At 38.9% G+C, this 20,718-nt stretch overlaps 1 protein-coding gene across 14 annotated transcripts in view; it reads right to left on the bottom strand.

The window, feature by feature from the left end:
- kmt2ca (lysine (K)-specific methyltransferase 2Ca) overlaps nt 1-20,718 on the bottom strand; it is a 489,348-nt gene that overhangs the window by 88,451 nt on the left and 380,179 nt on the right. For 13 of the 14 annotated variants that reach the window (XM_059639788.1, XM_059639789.1, XM_048520987.2 and 10 more), the window contains 7 exons: nt 14,173-14,310; nt 14,042-14,074; nt 13,794-13,913; nt 11,012-11,156; nt 9,289-9,503; nt 6,786-6,859; nt 2,683-2,865 (listed from right to left, as the gene is read on the bottom strand). In XM_059639788.1, the coding sequence (XP_059495771.1) occupies nt 2,683-2,865; nt 6,786-6,859; nt 9,289-9,503; nt 11,012-11,156; nt 13,794-13,913; nt 14,042-14,074; nt 14,173-14,310 (908 nt within the window). The remainder of the gene's footprint in view (nt 1-2,682; nt 2,866-6,785; nt 6,860-9,288; nt 9,504-11,011; nt 11,157-13,793; nt 13,914-14,041; nt 14,075-14,172; nt 14,311-20,718) is intronic. The other variant, XM_059639806.1, reaches the window with a different exon arrangement.

The following is a 20,718-nucleotide window of genomic DNA, read 5'->3' as shown; positions in this document are numbered from 1 at the left end:
AGATCTTGTACACCATTGCGGAAAGTAATCACATAGATGCAACAGGTGGTGACGGCAGAAAAATTGTATCAAGATTTTTGTAGTAAAAGGACTTGAGTAAAGTAGCAGGATGCTTTGCTGCAATTGTTCAGGGCCTTGGTGAGACTGCACTTGGATTAATATGTGTAGAGTTTTGGTTGTATTATCTGAAAAAGGATGTTTTGACCATGAAGGGAGTGCAACAAAGATTTACTAGATTGACTCCTGGGATGGGAGAACTGACATATGAAAAGGAACTCAATTACTTGGAACTACATTCACTGCAGTTTAGAAAAACCAGTGGAGAGAATTTTATAGAAACTTAAAAATTCAAACACAACGAGACAGGGTAACATAGGAAGGAAGTTGCCAATGACCACAGAGTCCAGAACTAGCAGTCACCGTTTAAGGATATGGGGTAGGCCATTTGGGACCAGGATGAAGAGAAATTTCTTCACCCAGAGAAGTGGAGAGCCTGTGGAATTCTCTGCAACAGAAGGCAGTCGAGACCAAGGCATTGAATGGTTTCAAAAATGAATTAGCTATTGTTCTTGAGGCTGAAAGGATAAAAGGAAAGAAGGTAGGAACAGAGTATGGAGGTGGATGATTAGCCATAATCACATTGAATGGCAGAGCAGGCTCTAAGGAAAAATGGCCTAATCCTGCTCCTTTTTTTTGTTTCTGAAAGAAGCATGGAACAGTCAGTTATTCTGTTTGGCAGCATTCTTAGAATCAACATGCTAGCTGGTTAAAAATCTTTGAATATCTTGGAAGATGTGTGATTCGCTCACTGATGCCAAGGAGTTAGATGTTTTCCTGCAAGTGGTCAAACCCATGAACTGTGGTATTGTTGGTGGTTAGGTGGAAAGGAAAGCTACTCCATCAGGGCGGTCATGACCTCAGAAAGGGAAGGCGAAGGTTTGTAACAATTGTACATGCAAAACCCAGAGCTAAAAACAATTGTTAGAAAAGGCTCCTGGCCTATCCTGTTTATATTCAGGAACTGAGTAGCAACATAATGTTGCATTTATGGCAAATGCAAATGCTTGCAATTTGAAAGATGTATATTTGTTGAATGGACTAGAGTGGAATTCATCTTTTTCTTGGGAGTGTCATTTGCCTATTAACACATGATTAATGTGCTGGCTGTGTGTTAAAGTAAAAGCTATAAAAAGTGAGGTTTCTTGGTAAATTTTTTTCCATTTGTGATTCAATCAATAAACTGCATTATTTTGGTTTATGGTTCAGTAGCAGTTCTAGTTCATAGATATTTTATCATTTCATTTTGCGACATGGCAAGACAACTTTCATTGCTCAACTCTAGTTTCCATGCGAGTATATTGAATCAAACAGAGAGTAAAGATAACTTCCCTTCCCGTTGTGTTTGAATTTTTAACTTCCCTTCACTGTAAACAATCAACTGAGTTTTTATTGCAGATGGATAGCTTTGGTTGTCCTAGTGCTGGCTCACATGATATATTAAGTTCGATTACATAACTTGCATTGTTAGGACTGGCATTTCTGGACCACTTCAGTAGTCACCTATTCCCGTAACCGGCAATATATGAAATGGAAACAGTGAAAAGGAAAATGGAAACAGTGAAAAGGAAATAAAAACTAACATTTCTGTTGTGTCAAACCTAGTACTTTAACACGTGATTACGTGCATGTGGGCCTACATCTGCTTGTCTGTTTGCCTGTCTGTGTAGTCTGTTTGCACACCTGCCTGCTTGAGTATGTACAAGCGAGAGTGATGGCACGACAGTGAGAGCATGGAAGTGAGGTAAAAAAATTCTAATCTTGAGTGCAGGGCTACAATATTAAACTTTGCATGTAGCGTAAAAAAAAGCACGGAGGGCAGTTGACAATTATGTCAACAGGGAATATTAAACAACATTGGCAGGTTAATAGTTTGTACAGGAGATTTGGAAGGTGAAGTCTGATTTATAAGGCTGCATATTTTACATCCACTAAAAAGCAAACTTTTAAACAGAGTAAAGAGTGGAGAGATTTAAAGGTTTACCTTCTCAAGCCCTTACTTCCCATATAATCTGATGTAGAAATGATGAGTTTTTATGAGTACATATTTTCTTGTAAAATATTACTCATTCATACTTCCTTCCTGATCGACATGTCTTGTTATGCTCTCTTACTCACTCCCCAACAAAAGCATCAGATCAGTATCTTTTCATTTAACCAGTCTCAAAAAATTGCTCAGACAGGTGAGAGTAGATAGGACTTCATTTTCCTTTATAAAATTAAGTATGTCTGCAGTAAACATTTTTGGATCCATTTTTAAGGTTACAAATTAAATGAGTTGTTAGCCATGATTGATGAAGAACATTCTGTGCCGTTGAACACTGGCTGCTATCATTGTTGTTTCCTGGCTACGATGCATGTTTACTTTGGCAAAAAATAATTCCTCAAAATGCAAGTCTGAATCTAGACAAAACCTAAAATAATGGTGGCAAAGTCAATTATGATAATTTGAACACGTACCCTTCAAATTGACTAGTTTCATCACAGACAACCCAAATTTGGTGAATGGTATTTTTTGAACTAAGATAATGCCGCCCACACGTGCACAGTATGCACACACATTTCTAGGAAAGTTGTGATGCAGTGTAACAAATTACCAATTATAATTTAAATAAATCTTCTTACCTGTCTTAGCTTCCATTCTTGTTCGTGTTCTGATTCTTTTTGCTTCATTTGATCTTTGAATGGCAAGTCTAAGTCAGGTCGAGAGACTGAATCGATGCATTCTTGCTGCTGCCTTCTCAAAGACTCGCTGGTCATTTGAACTTTGTTTATACGCAGTGCTGCTCGATTATCTCTTGCCTTTTGCTGCAATTTTATTGCAATTACGTTTCAGTTACTAAGTTAAAAACTGTACTGTTCAGTCTAGTGACTTAATTTATTATCAACTTTTAAAGATATTGTACAAGGCCTAAAGAGTAGAGCTCCCTCTGTTCTATCTATGCTGTGACGTAAAGGCATTTCTCTACAACACACAGCAGAGAATACCAATGTGGGTGTCTGGAAAAAGCAGAGTCGCTTTCAACATTTTTGAAAATTATGTTATATTCCTCTGAAGTATACTTAAGATTAGAGGATTGGTTATATATAAAATGAGGGACCAAGTAACCCTAACAAGGCTGGCCCCAAAAAACGCACTGAACCAAAACTAGGTAACTCAGTGGAAAATTTTTTATTGACATTTACTGCCATGAAATACCTTGAGAATTTCTAAAACATTATCAATATTGAATGAATTGAAGTTTAAAAGTTGTTCATTCTATTCAAATTCCGTTCCAGAAACCATTTGCTCTCAAACTTTCTCTATTTTAAAGAAGTCTCAATATCTACAATATTCAGTATTAGCTCATGGACCATTCTCAAAAGAATGTATTTCTGTTGCCCTTTCTTTGGGAGTACTTCAAATGCACAATATCAAGTCAGAGATTACTTTTCAGAAAATATGAAAGTTTCCATTTGTAAATGGTGAACATTTTTCAGAAAACATTGTTTTCTTCAAAGTCCTTGGTGAGACGTAGGCATTGTTGGTTAGGTTGGCATTGTTGTCTAACCCTAATTCCCAGAGGGCAGTTAATGTCAACCACACTGCTGTGGGTCTGAAGTCACATATAGGCCAGACAAGGATGGCAATTTCTTTCCTGCAAGGACATTAGTGAACCAGATGGGATTTTCTGACAATCAACGGTGGTTTCATGGTCATCACTAGGACTCTTAATTGGATTCAAATTATACAATCTGCCATGGCAGGATTTAAACCTGTCCCAGAACATTACCTCGGTTTCTGAATTAACAGTCTGGTGATAATACCACTAGGTACACACCTTCCCAAATTTGGGATTAAAATAATTCTTGTATGCACCGCCTACAATCTGTAAAACAGCAATGCAACTTTGCAGATATGTGGTTGATTCTAGTAAACAATACCACATCTCCTCAGGGAATCCTGTTGAAGGATCAGTGCTGAGCACCTGCTTTGATCCTGCCAGTCTGTTCTGGACACGACCTTAGCAGTGTCATTATTTCTAAAATGGAATCAATACATTTCATTAAGGTAAGGTATCCCTGGCTTCCAATCTATTCTTTGCCTGAAAGATGTGGAGGTGCCAGTGTTGGACTGGCATGGACAAGGTCAAAAGTCACACGACACCAAAATTTATCTGAAGGCACAAGCTTTTTGGAGGCTCACTCCTTCTTTAGGTGTCTTGACTTTATGTAAAAGATTTTAACTTCAATGGCAGGGAGAGGATGGATGTTGCCTGGGGCTAGTGACTGTAACAATGGCATTTTCAATTTATTTTTTAGGTTTCCTAATACTTATCTTGTCATTGTTGTAATGTCTCAAATTGCTCTTTGTTAATAATGTCAGTTCTATTGTATGTAGCACTGTGATATGCAGGAATAACACAGAAACAGAGTGATGGCCTAGTTTTGTTTTTGAAAAATCAGTAATCAAATATGTAGAGATCTCAGTTATATGTAATCAGTGCTGCAATTGTAGGGGATTTTAATTTCCAAACATTAACTGGGACTGCCACAGGTGTTAAAGACTAGGATGGTGAAGAATCTGTTAAAAGTGTACAAGAAAATTTTCTTTATCAATATTTAAATATACCTGCTAGAGAAGAAGCAAAATTTGACTTTCTCTTGGGAAATAAGGCAGGGCAAGTAGCTGAAATGTTAAGTCAGGAGCACTTTGGGACCAATGGTCATCTTTTTATTAGGTATAAAATGATTGTGGAAAAGGATAAGCCTTCTATAAAAGTTAAATTCTCAACTGGAGTAAGGCAAATTTTAATGGTATGAAAAACAACTTCAAAAGTTGATTGGAGTAGACTGTTCGCGGGTAAAGGGCCAACTTGCAAGTGGGAGGCTTTCATAAATGTGATAACTAGGAGGTAAGAAGCATTATGTTCCCGTAAGAGTGAAGGGTAAGGCTGGTAAAAATAGGGGACTTTGGATGAATAAGTTGAAGTTCTAGTCAAGAATAAGAATGAATCGTATCTTAGATTCAGACAACTGGAATTAAATGAAACTCTTGAACAGTATAAAGAGTGTAGGGGTATTGTTGACAGAGAAATCAGGAAGGTGAAGAGGGGCAATGAGGTAGCCTTGGTAGATAAGGTTAAGGATATTCCAGAGATTCTGCAAGTATATTAAGAGCAAAAGAGCAACTGGAGAGATAATAAGTCCCTTAAAGATCAATGAGGTCCTCTATGTGTTGAACCTCAAAAGATTGAAAGATACTAAATGAATATTTCCCGTCAGTTTTTACTGTGGAGAAAGAAATGGAGGCTAGAGAGCTCAGGGAAATAAATACTGCTGTTTTGAAAAGAGCTTGAAAACAGGGGCGGCAGGTTGACTCAGTCATTAGCACTGCTGCTTCACAGCACCAGGGACCCGAGTTTGATAGCGCCCTCAGGCGACGGTTGGTGTGAAGTGTGGGTTTCCTCTGGGTGCTCTGGTTTCCTCCCACAGTCCAAAGATGTGCCGGTTAGGTGGATTGGCCATGCTAAACTGCCCATATTATCCAGGAAAGTGTAGCGTTACAAGGATAGGCCAGGGAATGGGGCAGGGTGTGATGCTGTTTGGTGGGTTGATGCAGACTTGATGGGCTAAATGGCCTGCTTTCACACTGCAGAGATTCTATGAGGTCAAATTACTGAAGAGGAAGTGCTGGAAGTCTTAGAAAACAAAGGTGGTTAAATCGCCGAGACCTTTCCAAGTGTATGTCAGGACATTGTAGGAAGTTGGGGGAGAAATACTTGTATCATCTAAAGCCAGAGCTGAGGTAGAGGAGGTCTGGAGAGTGACAAATGTACCTTTACTTAAGAGAGATGTAAGGAGAAGCCTGGGGACTACAGACCTGTGAATCTGACATGGGTGGAGGTGATTCTGAGAGATAGGATTTACATGCATTTGGAGAGACAAGGACTAATTAGGGATAGTCAGAATGGTTTTCTAGGAGGGAAATCGTGTCTCACAAACTTAAGGAAGTAACCAAAAATATTGCAGAGGGGTAGATTTTGTTTACATGGATTTTAGTAAACCCTTTGACAGGGTTCCATATGGTAGGTTAATTAGCAAAGTTAGATCACATGGGAATCAGTATGAGCTTGTCAACCAGCTACAAAATTAACTTGATGGCAGGAGACAGAGGGTAGTGGTGGAGACCTGTGAGCAGCAGAGTTCCACTGTTGTTTGTCATTTACATTAATGATCTGATGAGAATATAGGTGGCATGGTTAGCAAGTTTGCGGATGACAAAATTGGTGGTATAGTAGCCAGCGAAAAGGGTTATCAAATATTACAAACAGATCTGGATCAACTGGATCAATTGGGCTGAGGAAGGGCAGATGGAGTTTGATGCGGATAAATGTAAGGTATTGCATGTTGGTGAAGCAAACAAGGACATAACAGTTAATGGCAAGGCCCTGGGTAGTGTTGTAAATCAGAGAACCTAGGAGTTCAGGTACATACTTCTTCAAATTTGCATCTGTGAAGAGGCAAGCAGGTTTAACATTTCAAGTCTAGCAGGACTCTTCTTCTCTTGCCCTTTGGCTACCTGGCTGCCCTGAACCACGTTGCTTCAGTGCCTTTTGTTTGTTTTTATTTCAGATTTCCAGCATCTGCAGTATTTTTATCTCATTCAAAAGTCTGAGTTTTCATTCCTTATACAATTCAAACATCAGGCAGAGAAAAAAAAATCATACAGAGACAACAAATCTTACCACATAAGGGGCCCTCTCTTGTGAGCTTGCTTTCCTCCACAGTTTAGCTATTTGTTTCACTCTGGTAGCCCAATCTAAATGATAAAGAGATAGTGTCTGATCTGTGGACTAAAAATACTTTGATTTCCTGAAATACAAGCTTGTATGCAGTAAGAAATAAAACTAAAAAGGGCCAAACAACCTACCATCAACTTCAATTGAATGTTCACCTGACTAAAACTCTGCAAATGACTTAAACTGGTTGCAAAATCTCATGTTTACATCTAATTTACACTGGCAATTAGTGAGGCAACACTTGATAATGTCTGAGCTTCAGATCAACATTGGAAGTTGAATCCTGAATTTCAAGCTGCTTAGTCTTAAACAAAATTGCGGACACCATGACTAATTTGGAAGGAGTGGGATGCATATGCAGTTAAGTGCATATATATATTGCTCAAGTATGATTTTGGAACTGCCTCAAGAAACAGTGGTACAAACAAGGCATTGCACCTTTTGGCTTTATGGAATCCGATTAAGATTGGACAGAAGAGCACAAAACACAAAAACAAAGTGCTGAAGAAATTCGACAGGTCTGGCAGCCCCTGTGGAGAAAAAATTAGAATTAACACTACAGTCCAGTGACATTAGAAGTGAAACATTAACTCTACTTTTCAATCCATAGATTCAGCCAGACATGTTGAGTTTCTCCAGCAGTGTCTGTTTTTGTTTCAGGTCTCCAACATCTGCAATTCTCTGCTTTGTAAAAGAGCAGGTTTGGACTGAACAACATAATGCCAGACAACTGAAACAGGCCTTAAAAAATATGAGAAGTTATTACAGTAAACAGCTCTTTAAACAATGGAAACTAAATAAAATCTGAAAAAAGTTTAACAACTAAAGACAATGTTAAAAAAAGTTGAATCCTCCTCAGCTCACAACAGCTCATTCAACACAAATGTATGACTGAGCATGTAATGTTTCAGAATTATGTGTGCAATATCATATCAGGCAGTTAAATGATCTACTCAGGAAGCACTGTTTGTTATATCAAACTGTACAGCACAAGAACAGGCCCTTCAGCCCACGATGTTCTGCTGAACATGACACCAAATTAAAACTAATTCCTTCTGCCTGCCCCGGTCCACATCTCTCCATTCCTTGCATATTCATGCGCTTATCTAAAACTCCCTTAAATGCCCCAGACAGACAGTCAGAATCTACATATCTCTCAATTTTATGGATTTCTATCACGTCTCCCCTCAGTTTCCGCCACTCTAGAGAAAACAACCCAAGTTTTTCTAGCTGCTCCTTATAGCTCATATCCTCTAATCGAGGATGATCCTGGTAAACCACTTCTGCACCCCCTGCAAAGCCTCCAGATCCTTGCTATAAAGGCAAGACTACACATTCATCTAAATGGACTAGTTTAGCAACTATTGATACAACAGTTGAATCACCTTCAAATGTCAAATCAAAGCGAAAGGCTTAGCTTTATTCAGCTGATGCTTCAGTAGACTTATGAAGCTCATCACTAACATTCAGATTACAGCAGTTCAGAATTGTTTGTATTTTCATATGGAAAGATCTGAACAGGGATCTGCATATTTGTCAAAAGTTTAGAAGGAAATTATCTATTTCATGTAATCCCTCTTGTTATACAGATCGTCGTCATCTGTGGCAAGGAACAAGTGGCTGTAACTGCAAATATATGATCTCATTGTACGTGCAACTTTCCCAAAATTGTACAAGATCAATTAAAATTAAAACTTCAAAATAATGGTCAAGACATTTTTGGACAAATATGCAACAGATCTTAGTTTTTTACTTCACAGAGTAAAAACCTTCTTCAGCCTCTAATGAACAGCATATTTTTCACAAGACAGGCAAATGGTGTGACACTAGAGTTATACTGTTACTACTTTTAAAAAGAATTATTTTCATTTCAGTGTAGATACTTGTAATTCATTTTACAGAATTAATACTGCCAAATTTCAACAGAAAAATCTGTGCAGTAATCTGGTGCAGTGCAAACATTGGCCTAACAGTTTTCACACCAACTGGAGCTGTTGCAAAGGCATCAGCATACACTGTGTTGTTAAACATGTCTTGATATTACTGAACTACATTAATGATTATTCCTTCCAGTATCTGTCTTAAATAAGCACATCCAAATGTTTAAAAAAAAAGTGGCTGACTTAAGTGGAATTGCATGCATGTCTCAAATTCAGTGTGGTAATCTCTTACAAGATTGTTTCAGGTAGCAATGCTTAGAAATTGCATTTTGTAATGTTACAATGACAATATCAAGTGCAAATCCTTGAACCTGGAGGCAATACTCTGATATAATCAAGATACACATCTGTTCTGGTAAAATACTTGAAAAGAAAATCAATACATCAATATTAAATGATTTCACACTATGTACAATTAGGATAAATTTTAATTTTTAAAGTAGCATTAAATCTTTCATTTGAGAACATACTGATGCTTCCAGAAATACGATCTCACTATATGGGATTACCTGGAAAATCTTCTTTCAAGTTGGGGAAGTTTGTGTTTGTATATAAAACAGGGGCGACAGTTGCCATCTCACCCAGAGATTCTTCCTTTTCCCATTTCAGAGTACTCCGTTGTGTGTAGTTCAGTGTGTCTCCTTCCGCCTCCACAGCAGGAGCAGAGGGAACCCATGGGTTAGGAGGCTCAGTTACAACTTGACTAAACATATGATTCTTGTCTCTGTTAAATTGATCCAGTTCAAACATGTAGTTAAAAGTACTGCCAGAATCGTCAATTAGTTGTTGGAATGCTAGGTACATGTATTTGAATAACAGAAAAAAAATCTAGAACACATCATATACGAGTTATGTCCTACTTCTATGAAAATTACACTTTTTTCACCTAAAGCTTCAAGTCGGCATCAAAGCACAGCATGAGGCAGTGTATCTCTGCTGACCAAAGGCAGCCTAATCCCACTGTCCTGCTCTTGGTCTACAGCCTTTGAAGTTCATGTACGTTTACAATACATTTTACACTCACCGGCATTTTATTGTTACAAGTGGTGTGCACCAGTGAAGTTGATCAATTCTGCCATAAATTCGCTTACCTTGCAAATAAAATGTACTGACATTGGTAACACAACATGCAAATCAAAATCTGATTAATCCTGGCTACAGTGTGCATAGCAGCAGATAGCTACAATTTTTAAAAACTGGAATGTTGCAAACGACCAGAGTCCAAGTTGTGAAACAGCTGTCATTCAGATAGTAACAGTGATGTTATGCTGTGTTTTCTTTCTGAATTCTTTCAAGAGATATGGGCATCACTGGAAAGGCTACCATTTGTTGCTTATCCCTACTTCCTTTATTCATTCGCAGGATGATAGCATCGCTGGCTGGGCAGCATTTATTGCCCATCCCTAATTACCCACAGGGCAGTTAACAGTCAACCACATTGCCATAGGTCTAGAGCACATGTAGGCCAGATCAGGTAAGGATGGCAGTTTTCTTCCCTAAAGGACATTAGCGAACAAGACGGGTTTTTCTGACAATCCGCAATGGATTCATGATCATCATTAGATTCTTAATTCCAAATATTTATTGAATTCCAATTCCACCATCTGCCATGGCTCCCAGAATGTCATCCGGATCTCTGGATGAACAGCCTAGCAATAATACCACCAGGCCACTGCCTCCTCACTTGCCCGAAGGAGGCAATGGTGAGCCAACTTCTGTGGTCCATCTAGTTCAGATTACACCCACAGCGCTACTGGGAAGGGAGTTGCAGGATATTGACACAGTAACAGTGAAAGACACAGATCCAAGTCAGAATACACAAGGTTTGTAGGGAATATTGCACCTGCTGCCCTCACTTTTCTATGTGGTCAAAGCTATGAACTTAGAAGGTACTGTCGAAGGAGCTTTTGAGAGTTCCTGTAGGGCATCTTATACTGCTGCCATTGTGCACTGGTGGCGGAGGGGGTGATTGCTTAAGTCAGTAGATTTGGTGGTGGTGGGGGCTAAGGGTTAATCACTTATTCTGATTTTGGCACATATATTTTTGCAGTATGGAGAAACAGCCATTTTACAAGCTAGGTTTCAACAAAAGGAAGGGAGCAATTATTTTCAATGAAATCCATTTCTTACAATTTAAAAAAAAGCCTATTGGGTGAACTTGTTTTTCCTTTTGCCATGTTAAAATACATTTGCTATAATGGTAATGAGTAGACCATAACATTGCATACTCACCTGTTATCAGGGAATGGTGACTGAGGAATTGAAGAATAAGAACTAGTGAGGCATCGTCCACCTCCAGGTGCTAAAGACGTTTGTTGCTGTGGATGTGGCCCAATCGCACCATTCATTGCTGGCATCCTGGCAAATCCACCGTCTCCTTCATGACAGGAATAAGTGGAAGAAAATTTATTAACTGTTAAGCGATCATTAAGGTATTTCCACTGTGAATTGACCTCAAAATCCCAAAGCAATTTACAACAGATTTTCTGTTGACAGTGAACTTATTGCGAAAATGTAGGGAAAAACAAAGGGATAAAAACTGATGATTACGTAAAATCTTTTAAGGGTAGTTTATTCCCAAAATGCATTATGGTCAATGAGCTACTTAGCAAAATGCACTCACTATACTTTAACAGGTTTGGTAGCCAAACAAGCTGTGCAAAACAAGGCCCTGCAAATATCAATGAGATGGATGACTAATTTATGCATTTCAGTAGTGGAAGAAATGCAGGGAATTTACTTGGGAAGTGGGATAATTGCAACATCTCAAGAAGTTGCTTGATTGCCACATTCTCGAGTGCAATAAATATTTGCTTTGCCAGCAGGCTTGATGTCTGTCTGTGAAACATGTTTGAGTTGATCGTTAGAAAGACTACAGGTGATAAGTTGGAAAAAATTTCAAGTAACTGGAAACAGTCAGCATAGCTTTAACAAAGGGATATCACATTTAATCAATTTATTGTAATTCTTTGAAAAAATAACTTATGCTGAGGATAGAGGAGAATTTTTAAACGTTGTTGATAAGATGCCACATCAAAGATTACTGCAGAAAATAAATGCTTATAGCATAGGAGGCAACATATCAGCAAGGGCAGAAGCTAGCTGCTGGCAAAAATGAGGAAGTATGCATATATGGGCCCTTGTCTGATTGGCAGATGATGATGAGTGGAGGCCCAGAAGGTTCTGTTTAGGGGTCTCAAGTTGTTAAATTTACATTAATGACTTAGAAGAGGGGAATTAAGGCACGGCAGCTAATTTTACAGATGACATGAAGATAGTTACAAATGTATACTGTGAAGACAGCATAGGTAAATTGCAAAAATAGATATATTGATCGAGCGAGCAGACATAAATCCAGTGGATGGAGTATAATGTAGGAAATTGAGCGTGAAAAAGCATAGTACCACTCAAATTGACAATGACTACAGAATTCCTAGGTGCACACGGATGCTATCTTTTTATTACAGGATGAATTATGCTTCAAGTTATATGGGGATTTGATAAGATGAAATCTCAAAAACTCTGTGCAGTTTTGATCTTCTAAGTTATGGAAAGGTATAAATGCAATGACGATGTTTCAGAGGAGCTTTACTAGATTGTTAACTGGATCGAGTGGGTTATCTTATGAAGATAGTTTGGGCAGGCTGGGCTTAATTGCACTGGAGTTTAAAACAGTGAGGATTGTCTTGATTGAAGATCGTGAATGGTCCTGAAGAGGCAGATGTGGAAAATATGTTCCCTCTTGCTAGTCAGTCTCGAACTACGCACCACCCTTTTAAGTGAGGAGAAATGTGTGTGTCAACTTTGGTACTTTGTGCGTGGGAAGCCAGTGAAGGCAGGATCATTTATTATTTTGGAAATTGGACAAGTTATTGTTAGACAGAGGTATTGAGTGTTATTGAGAGTAGATAGGAATGCGGAATTCGAAACACAAACAAATCAGCCATAACCTTATTGAATGCTCAAGTCGATTCAAGAGGTCTACTTCCGTTCCTATTTAATTTGCTCAATACCTCATCTCAAGAATAATGAAACAAAAGGAAATATAAGGCACCAAGTTATTTGCATGCCCATCAAGACAGAAAATTATCAGTCAAGTAAATACAATAATACTTCTTTTATATTTTCAACCTCAGTGGAATATATGAAATCTACTTCAAACGTCAGTTCGTCAGTGGCATGGGCAATCTTTTCAAATTCCATGTTTCCAAGCACGTCTTGAGTTGTATCCAGGCAGTGATCTGCCATTTAAAATCTCATTCCCCTCGAATGATGTGAGATTGGCACTGACAGAGTTCAGCTTTTGCTCAGACTTTGATGATATGCAGCAAGTTTCAGATCACTACAACAGCTTGCTGTTATTAGAAACATCTTAGTGTCAGCACAGTTAAGATGATCTTTTGAAAATAATACAAGCTAAATTCAGCAGTTGCTTAACTTAGAGAGTCAATCTCCAAACCGAATCAATGCCTGTATAAATTAGATACCAAACTATAAGAACAAGAGAGTGACATTTCATTAGCTTCACTTCTTTTGGAAATGTGAAACTAAATTCTAGAGGATGTGTATACTTAAATAACTGATGGCTTACAAAATAAACTGGAGTCTGTCATTTAATCTAAACTTTAAATATTACAGTAAATTGGACAACTGTAATTTTAATTGCTTCTTTGAAATTACAAGTTGAGCCGTTAATGTGGGGCCCCAATTGCAGTTTGATGATAATTGCGGGGTAAAATGGCATGAAACTAAAATCATGTAATAAGCATTTCAGATTTTAATATTTAAATAATCACTGCCATTATCAATACACCACTTTTATCAAAAGAAAAAGTGACAATAGACTGAAGTGTAATGGAATTTGAATGAAACAAGAGGTTGGTACAATTTTGCCGATATCCATAAACATGTTTACTTAAACTGCAGTAGGTGACAATATGAAAAAAAACCACAACTGTTCACAGCTCAAGAACAAAGAAACCTGGCAGGATAATTTTACATAGTAAGACTATACCATGTTCAGGCGGAGGCAAAGGAGGCAAAGGTGGTGGTGGAGGCGGTGGTGGAGGTGCCTGGTTAGCTGAAGGACTTAATACAGCTGTGAACAGATCTTCCACTTCTTTTCCCTCCAGCTCTTGATTTGGGGGCGGGGGGTGGGGGGGGTGGGGTGGGGGAGAGAAAAGGTGAAAATGTTAGTGAGAATTAAACTCTGGTGATATGTGGATTATTCATTAAATTGCATTATTATTTGAAAATGAATACCTGGAATTTTGTACAGCTTACTTAGAATTGTACCTGCACAATAAAATAACATTTTCTGTCATTTACCAGAAAACCATTCCACAACGTGACACAAAATAAATGTTCTAGGAAGTATGGAAGATGCATCTTACCATCTGAAACGATTTTCTCAAGATCAGGGCTAAGTATCCGGTCTAGTTGTTCCTCGGTCAAAGGTCGCGAACTTTGGCCTGCACATGGCTGGGGAACTGCAGATGGATCGTCTGTAATGGGGCCAATATCCAGTCCAGCTAAACAAAAGGTTGATTGTGTTATTTTGATATCAATCAATAAACGCATGAAAATCTGTATCTGAAGAAGGTGACAGTGGCATTCATCATCGAGGGCCGAAGGGCCTGTTCTGCGCTGTATTGTTCGATATCTTTTAAAATTAGAGTCAAAATTTATCACCAGTAACTCATTCCGAATATTCTGAACTGTAAAGTCAAGTGCAGATTTTCATTTGGCTCGAAGTGGCAGATCAACCATAACAACTAAAATATAAAAAGCACAGGAAGAGTTCGTCAAGCAACAGGTCTGTGTTGTAATGTTCAATGACTCATTGCATTGTTGTTCCTCTTCTTCACACGGTGTCAAGCCTAATCACACTTTCACGCCCTTTAACTTGCTTTCAAATGACTATTTAGGGACTGTTTTAAAAAAATGGCTGATGTTCGTGTATATCAATTAGACAAATTTCTAAGTTATTCTCTAAGGAATTTATCAAATTTGGCCAAGCACAAATCCCTTTCAGAAATCTTGCTGACTACCTTTTGAATATTCTGTAATTTTGTTTCATTTACCGACTCAAGACATTTTATTAACAAGTTTTATTGTCAAGGCTGATTACAGCAATATTCTGTGGACTTCTAAGCAGTCTTTCAATTTAGCAAAATGTTTCATGGCCTACATAAAAGTACAGTTGCCAAAGCAAAACACAAGAGTCAAAGGAAGAGTTATTTGGATGGGTATCAGTGTACATGCACTTCTTGGGGGAAAAAAAAGTCAAGCTACTGTCCTTTATTTTCTCACTAATATTTTAACATTAACTTTGACCTACTTACATATGTGAACTCTTCTGTCTGCTTACCTACACAACTGGTTCCTGCCACACTGGCATTTATTCCTCAAATTTCCTTTATAGACAGCAGTTATTCAGGATCCTGCCCTTCACATATAGGAGCATGAGTAGGCCATTCAGGCCCTCGGGCCTGGTCCACCAATAGAGATCACTGGTAGTACCTATGGCCTCACTCCATATACCTGCCTTTGACCCATATCCCTTAATACTTTTGCTTAACAAAATTTACTTATTTCAGATTTAAAATTAACTGGCCCTGCACCCACTGTCATTTGTGGAAGAATGTTCAAAATACTTACCACCTTTTGTGTGTGTAAGTGCTTCCTAACATCTCTCCTGAATGGTCTGACCCTAACCCTCAGACTACAGCCTGTTGTTTCAGAATCCACATTCCAGTGGAAATAGTTTATCTTTATCAACCCTTCCCTCTAGTGTTAATTTTTTGAAAACTTCAATCAGATCATCCCTTCACCTTCTAAATTCTAGAGAAAACCTCCCCTAGATGGCTTTTATTTCATTACCTGTCCTATTACCATTCCTTTTGGCTGTTGAGCATTTCCAACTTCTTTGCTTCAGATATCCAATATCTGCAATGTTCTGCCTTTGTATTTATACTTAAGACACTAGCATTGTTACTCCAGCAACGTCCACTTTGAAACAGTTCTACTGCTTTCTCGGATGGGATTTTCTGTTATCTCCTCTACGTTGTTATCCTTTATTGCCTTCAATTTCCCTTCCTGCATTTGATCACATATATGCCAAAATTTGCTTTCACAGTTGCATGTTTCCTTAGCAACAGCTGCTAGCTCTAATTTATTCCATTAGCATTCCAACTGAAATTGCACTGCATTTCAGTTTCAAAATTACCCATGTCCTAGACATTCAGTACACCATTGCTTGTAAACCATGTCTTTGCTACATTTGGAGATCCACATTCAACATAATCATAGACCTACTATGGACCGTTCTCTCTTTAGTAACACTGATGCACTGTATCTTGAAACAGTCGCTAGTCCTTTCACTTCATCCACTGCCTCATTCAGCACTTTTAGCAAAAATGTAATCTTCCTTTCAGGTATGAAGGATTACATGTTTTAACAACTAATACAGCTCATTATTGTTCTTATTCACTTCCCCCAACTCAATTCCTTCTTCCAATTTCAACTTTTGCCATAAACTGCTCATGCCTCCTCTCTTTGACCCTGAAATCTATCCTTAGCAACCACTTCAGCTTCATTCCCATTTCCCCCACCTCAATGAACCGTGCTTGTTACTATGCTGAGCTCTATGCCCTGCCATTCACATCTCCACCAGACACATCTTTCATTTCTTCACTTGTTCCATTATCACCTCCAATGATTTCGTATCATGAAATATTTTACCACTTACCCCATCTTTCCTTCCACCTTGTCATAGATGTTCCTTCATTCCCTGGCCTTTTCTCTTTTATTTGGTCAAAATCGATTACATTTCCAACTTTTTGAAATTCTGACAGAAGGTCACATCATATTTACTCTATGATTTTGAGTTTCCGCCATGACCTCAGTATTTATAACATCTGTATTCTCAGAACCATAGAAATGTTACATCACAGAGGGCATTTAACCCATCATGCCCAAACTGGCTCTTCAAACGAGCATCATTACCTAGTGCTAATCTTCCTCTTCCCCATACCCTTGCATACTCATTCAATCCAAACTGTCATTCAATGACCTCTTGAATGCGCCAATTGAATGTGCTTCCACATTTTCAGTCAGGGCATTCCATATTCTAATTATTCACTGTGTGAAAATCTCCTTTTTTTTCTTGCATCACTCTTGTTTCTTTTTGTACATCATTTGAATTCAATGCCCTCTCATTTTTGTTCTTACTAGTGGGACCAGCTTTTCCCTGTTTATTCTATCCAGGCCTCTCATGATTTTGAAAATCTCTATCAAATCTCCTCTCAGCTGTTTTGCTCTCACATTTCAATTATCGGCAATATTAGCTTTTGTTCAAAGCATTCATTAAGGCTTTAGTTAGCTGGTTTGTCAGACGACTGGGCCCCACAATGTTCAATATGATTGACATTGACATGAATTCATAAATGCAAGGTTGTTTCTTAAGGAAAAAACTCAAGAGGGAAAGACGCCATAAAATTTAGGGAAAGTAATATATTACACAGGTTGTACGGGGCTGAAGATTTGGCTTACAACAAAGAAGCTAAGAAACTGGACCAGAATAGTTCATCGAAGACCACTGGGCAGGAAAAGGCAAGAGACGGGGAAGACAGGGAATTATACAGTCAACATTTTGGATCACGTTATTTTATGAAGTATGATAGGTGGTGTTGGTTGGAGTAGGATATTATAAACAGATACGGACAGACTAAGCAAGTGGACAAAAGTATGGCCGGTACAGTTCAATCTGAAGAAATGAGAGGTAGCAATCTGACTACACTTTAGCTTTTTTTTTAAAAAAGAATTCCACTATTTTTCGTGATAATAAAATGTGAGGCTGGATGAACACAGCAGGCCCAGCAGCATCTCAGGAGCACAAAAGCTGACGTTTCGGGCCGAGACCCTTCATCAGAGAGGGGGATGGGGTGAGGGTTCTGGAATAAATAGGGAGAGAGGGGGAGGCGGATTACAAGAGAGTTGCAATGGGAGAGATATTCCCTGAGGTTGGTCCGGAGGGAGGAGGGTAACTTCTTCAGGTTAGGCATCCCTGGAAGAGGCTTCGCAGTGAAGAAGTTACCCTCCTCCCTCCGGACCAACCTCAGGGAATCTCTCTCCCATTGCAACTCTCTTGTAATCCGCCTCCCCCTTTCTCCCTATTTATTCCAGAACCCTCACGCCATCCCCCTCTGATGAAGGGTCTAGGCCCAAAACGTCAGCTTTTGTGCTCCTGAGATGCTGCTGGGCCTGCTGGGTTCATCCAGCCTCACATTTTATTATCTTGGATTCTCCAGCATCTGCAGTTCCCATTATCACTATTTTTCGTGTTAGCAGCATACTAAACTTGCCATAGAAATTTTGGGATTGATGATTAAGAGCATAACACATGACAATTGTTAACAACCTGCTTGACAGAAAGGGTTGTCAGAAGTTTTGACACGCCACAGTGGAACCATAGATTATTTGTTTTTATCTTAATTGACTTACATGTTATTACTTGCATGTTGTTGATGCATTAAATTGTTTTTTCAAGTTATCTAACTTGAGATAGCAACCAGATTAAGAAATATGGCCAAGAATATGGCAAATGATCAGACTAAAAAAAAGTTCCCCAATGAACATTGCGCCTGTTCCTTTATTTCTTATATCTTCAACAGTCAATTTGTCAGCATCATAGTGCATATATTCTTGAGAACCAAGAATGCAACAGCCTTTCCAACAAGCAGATGCAATGACATGAAGTAGGCAGCATCTGTGTAGAAAAAGCACAGTCAATGTTTTCAATCCAGTGACTCTTCTTTTAAATAGATATTAATATGCTTGTTTATTCCTACCATTGTGTCTGATTGTTGGAAACACTGTAGCTTTCTTCATCTAAAGTATTCTTGATGAAAAATAGATTGAAAGGGAATAGAAAAAGACAAAAAGGAAAATGAAGGAAGAAAAATTTAAATTTAAAGTTTATGGAATCTCAAAACAATTTTCCACATACAAGAACAAAGTCAAAGTCAAACAGTTTAATTTGTGTTTTTTAAGAAATTGGAACACCACCAAATCACCTTTGTCACTTGTTAAAACAACAAATTACAAATACCATCTACTAGGGCTCCCTGTGGTGTTAGTGGGCATCACATATTCCCTCTCTAAGGGCACGAACGTAGTCTCCAAAGAGACCTAGCAGTCCAGAACTATGACGTGCCGCTCCATGCATCCTGCCTAGACTAGTTGATGACTACTTTGGCCAGGCTGAAGAGCAGGCCCACAAGGAGGTCCTCTGATTTGTGACCACCTGCCCTCAACCAAAACTCTGCACCATATGTTCAAAAGATCAGAAGCGTGGGGTGAAGTGCAACCAAAAGAATAACTGATGTTTCAAATAACTAAAAAAAGGAATTCTAATTGCCCACAACTAACATACACATGGTCAATGGATTTTAAATTGTTCCCTTTCTGTCAGGCAGGTTGTTAACAATTATCATGTGTTATGCTCTTAATCACCAATCCTAAAATTTCTTTGGCAAGTTTAGTATGCTGCTAACACGAAAAATAGTGAAATTCTTTAAAAAAAGCTAAAGAATAAAAGGGTGAAACTCTGTTTCTGAAAAGTAAATGGTGACCGACAAGTTCCAGAGATTCACAACTCTATTAATCCCTCAAATTTGCGGCTGATTCAGACTATAGAATATAGGATTAGGTCATTCGGCTCAGAGTCTGCTCTGCCATTCCATCACGGCTGATATGTTTCTCAAACCCAGGTTCCTGCTTCTCCTTGTAACCTTTGATCCCTTACGAATCAAGAACACATCTATCTCTGGCAAATACTCAATGACAGTAATGAGATCCACAGATTTGCCACCCTCTGGCTGAAGAAATTGCTCCTCATTTCAGTTCTAAAGGGCTATCCCCTCACTCTAAGGCTGTGCCCTCTGGTCCTAGACTCTCCTACTAACGGAATTATCTTCTCCATATCAACTGCATCAGGCCTATCAGCACTATGCAAGTTTCAATAAGATCCCCCCATTCTTCTAAACTCCATTGAGTACTAGCCCAGAGTCAAACACTCAACTGACAAACTCTTCATCCCGAGCATCATTCTTGAAAACCTCCTCTGGACCCCCTCCAACACAAGCACATCCTTCCTGAGATACAGGGCCCAAAACTGCTCACTTTTGTATTTCAAATCCTGTCTGACCAGAACATTGTACAGCCTCAGCAGTACACCCCCTTCTTGTATTCTAGCTCTTTTGAAATAAATGCTAACATTGTATTTGCCTTCCTAACAGCCACTGAGCCTGCATGTTAAGATTAAGCATGTCCTGAACTAGGACTCCTATATCCCTTTGTGCTTCAGATACCCAAAGTCTTTCCCATTTAGAAAACAGACCCTCAAAACTTTCTACCAAATTGCACAACCTCGCACTTTCACATGATGCCTTCCACTTCTTTGCCCACTCTCCTAGCCTGTCAAGTCCTTCTGCAGCCTACCCGCCTCAACATGACCTGTCGCTCCATCCAGCTTTGTATCATCTGCGAACCTAGCAGCAATGCCCTCACAGTTCCTTTACTCAAATCATTAATGTAAACGTAAATCGTTGTGGTCTCGACATAACCCATGTAGAACTCCAATAGTCACTGGCTGTCAATGTGAAAAAGACCCCTTTATCCCATAGTCTGCCTTCTGGCAGACTGTCAATCCTCCACTCATACCATTAACTTGTCCCAAACACTGCAGACTTATCTTATTTAGCAGACTCCTGTTCAGCACCTTGTCAAAGGCCTTGTGGAGATCCAAACAGATCATTTTGACTGGCTCTCCTTTGTCTAACTTGTTTGTTACCACCTCAAAGAATTCTAACAGATTTTTCAGGAATGACCTTTTCTTGACAAAACTGTGCTGACTCAGCCCTATTTTACCACGTGCT

Source organism: Stegostoma tigrinum, chromosome 2, assembly GCF_030684315.1.
Source record: "Stegostoma tigrinum isolate sSteTig4 chromosome 2, sSteTig4.hap1, whole genome shotgun sequence".
Classification (NCBI taxonomy): Eukaryota; Metazoa; Chordata; class Chondrichthyes; order Orectolobiformes; family Stegostomatidae; genus Stegostoma; species Stegostoma tigrinum.
Note: the sequence above shows the minus strand (reverse complement) of the source record. Positions and strands in the feature narration are given on the sequence as shown.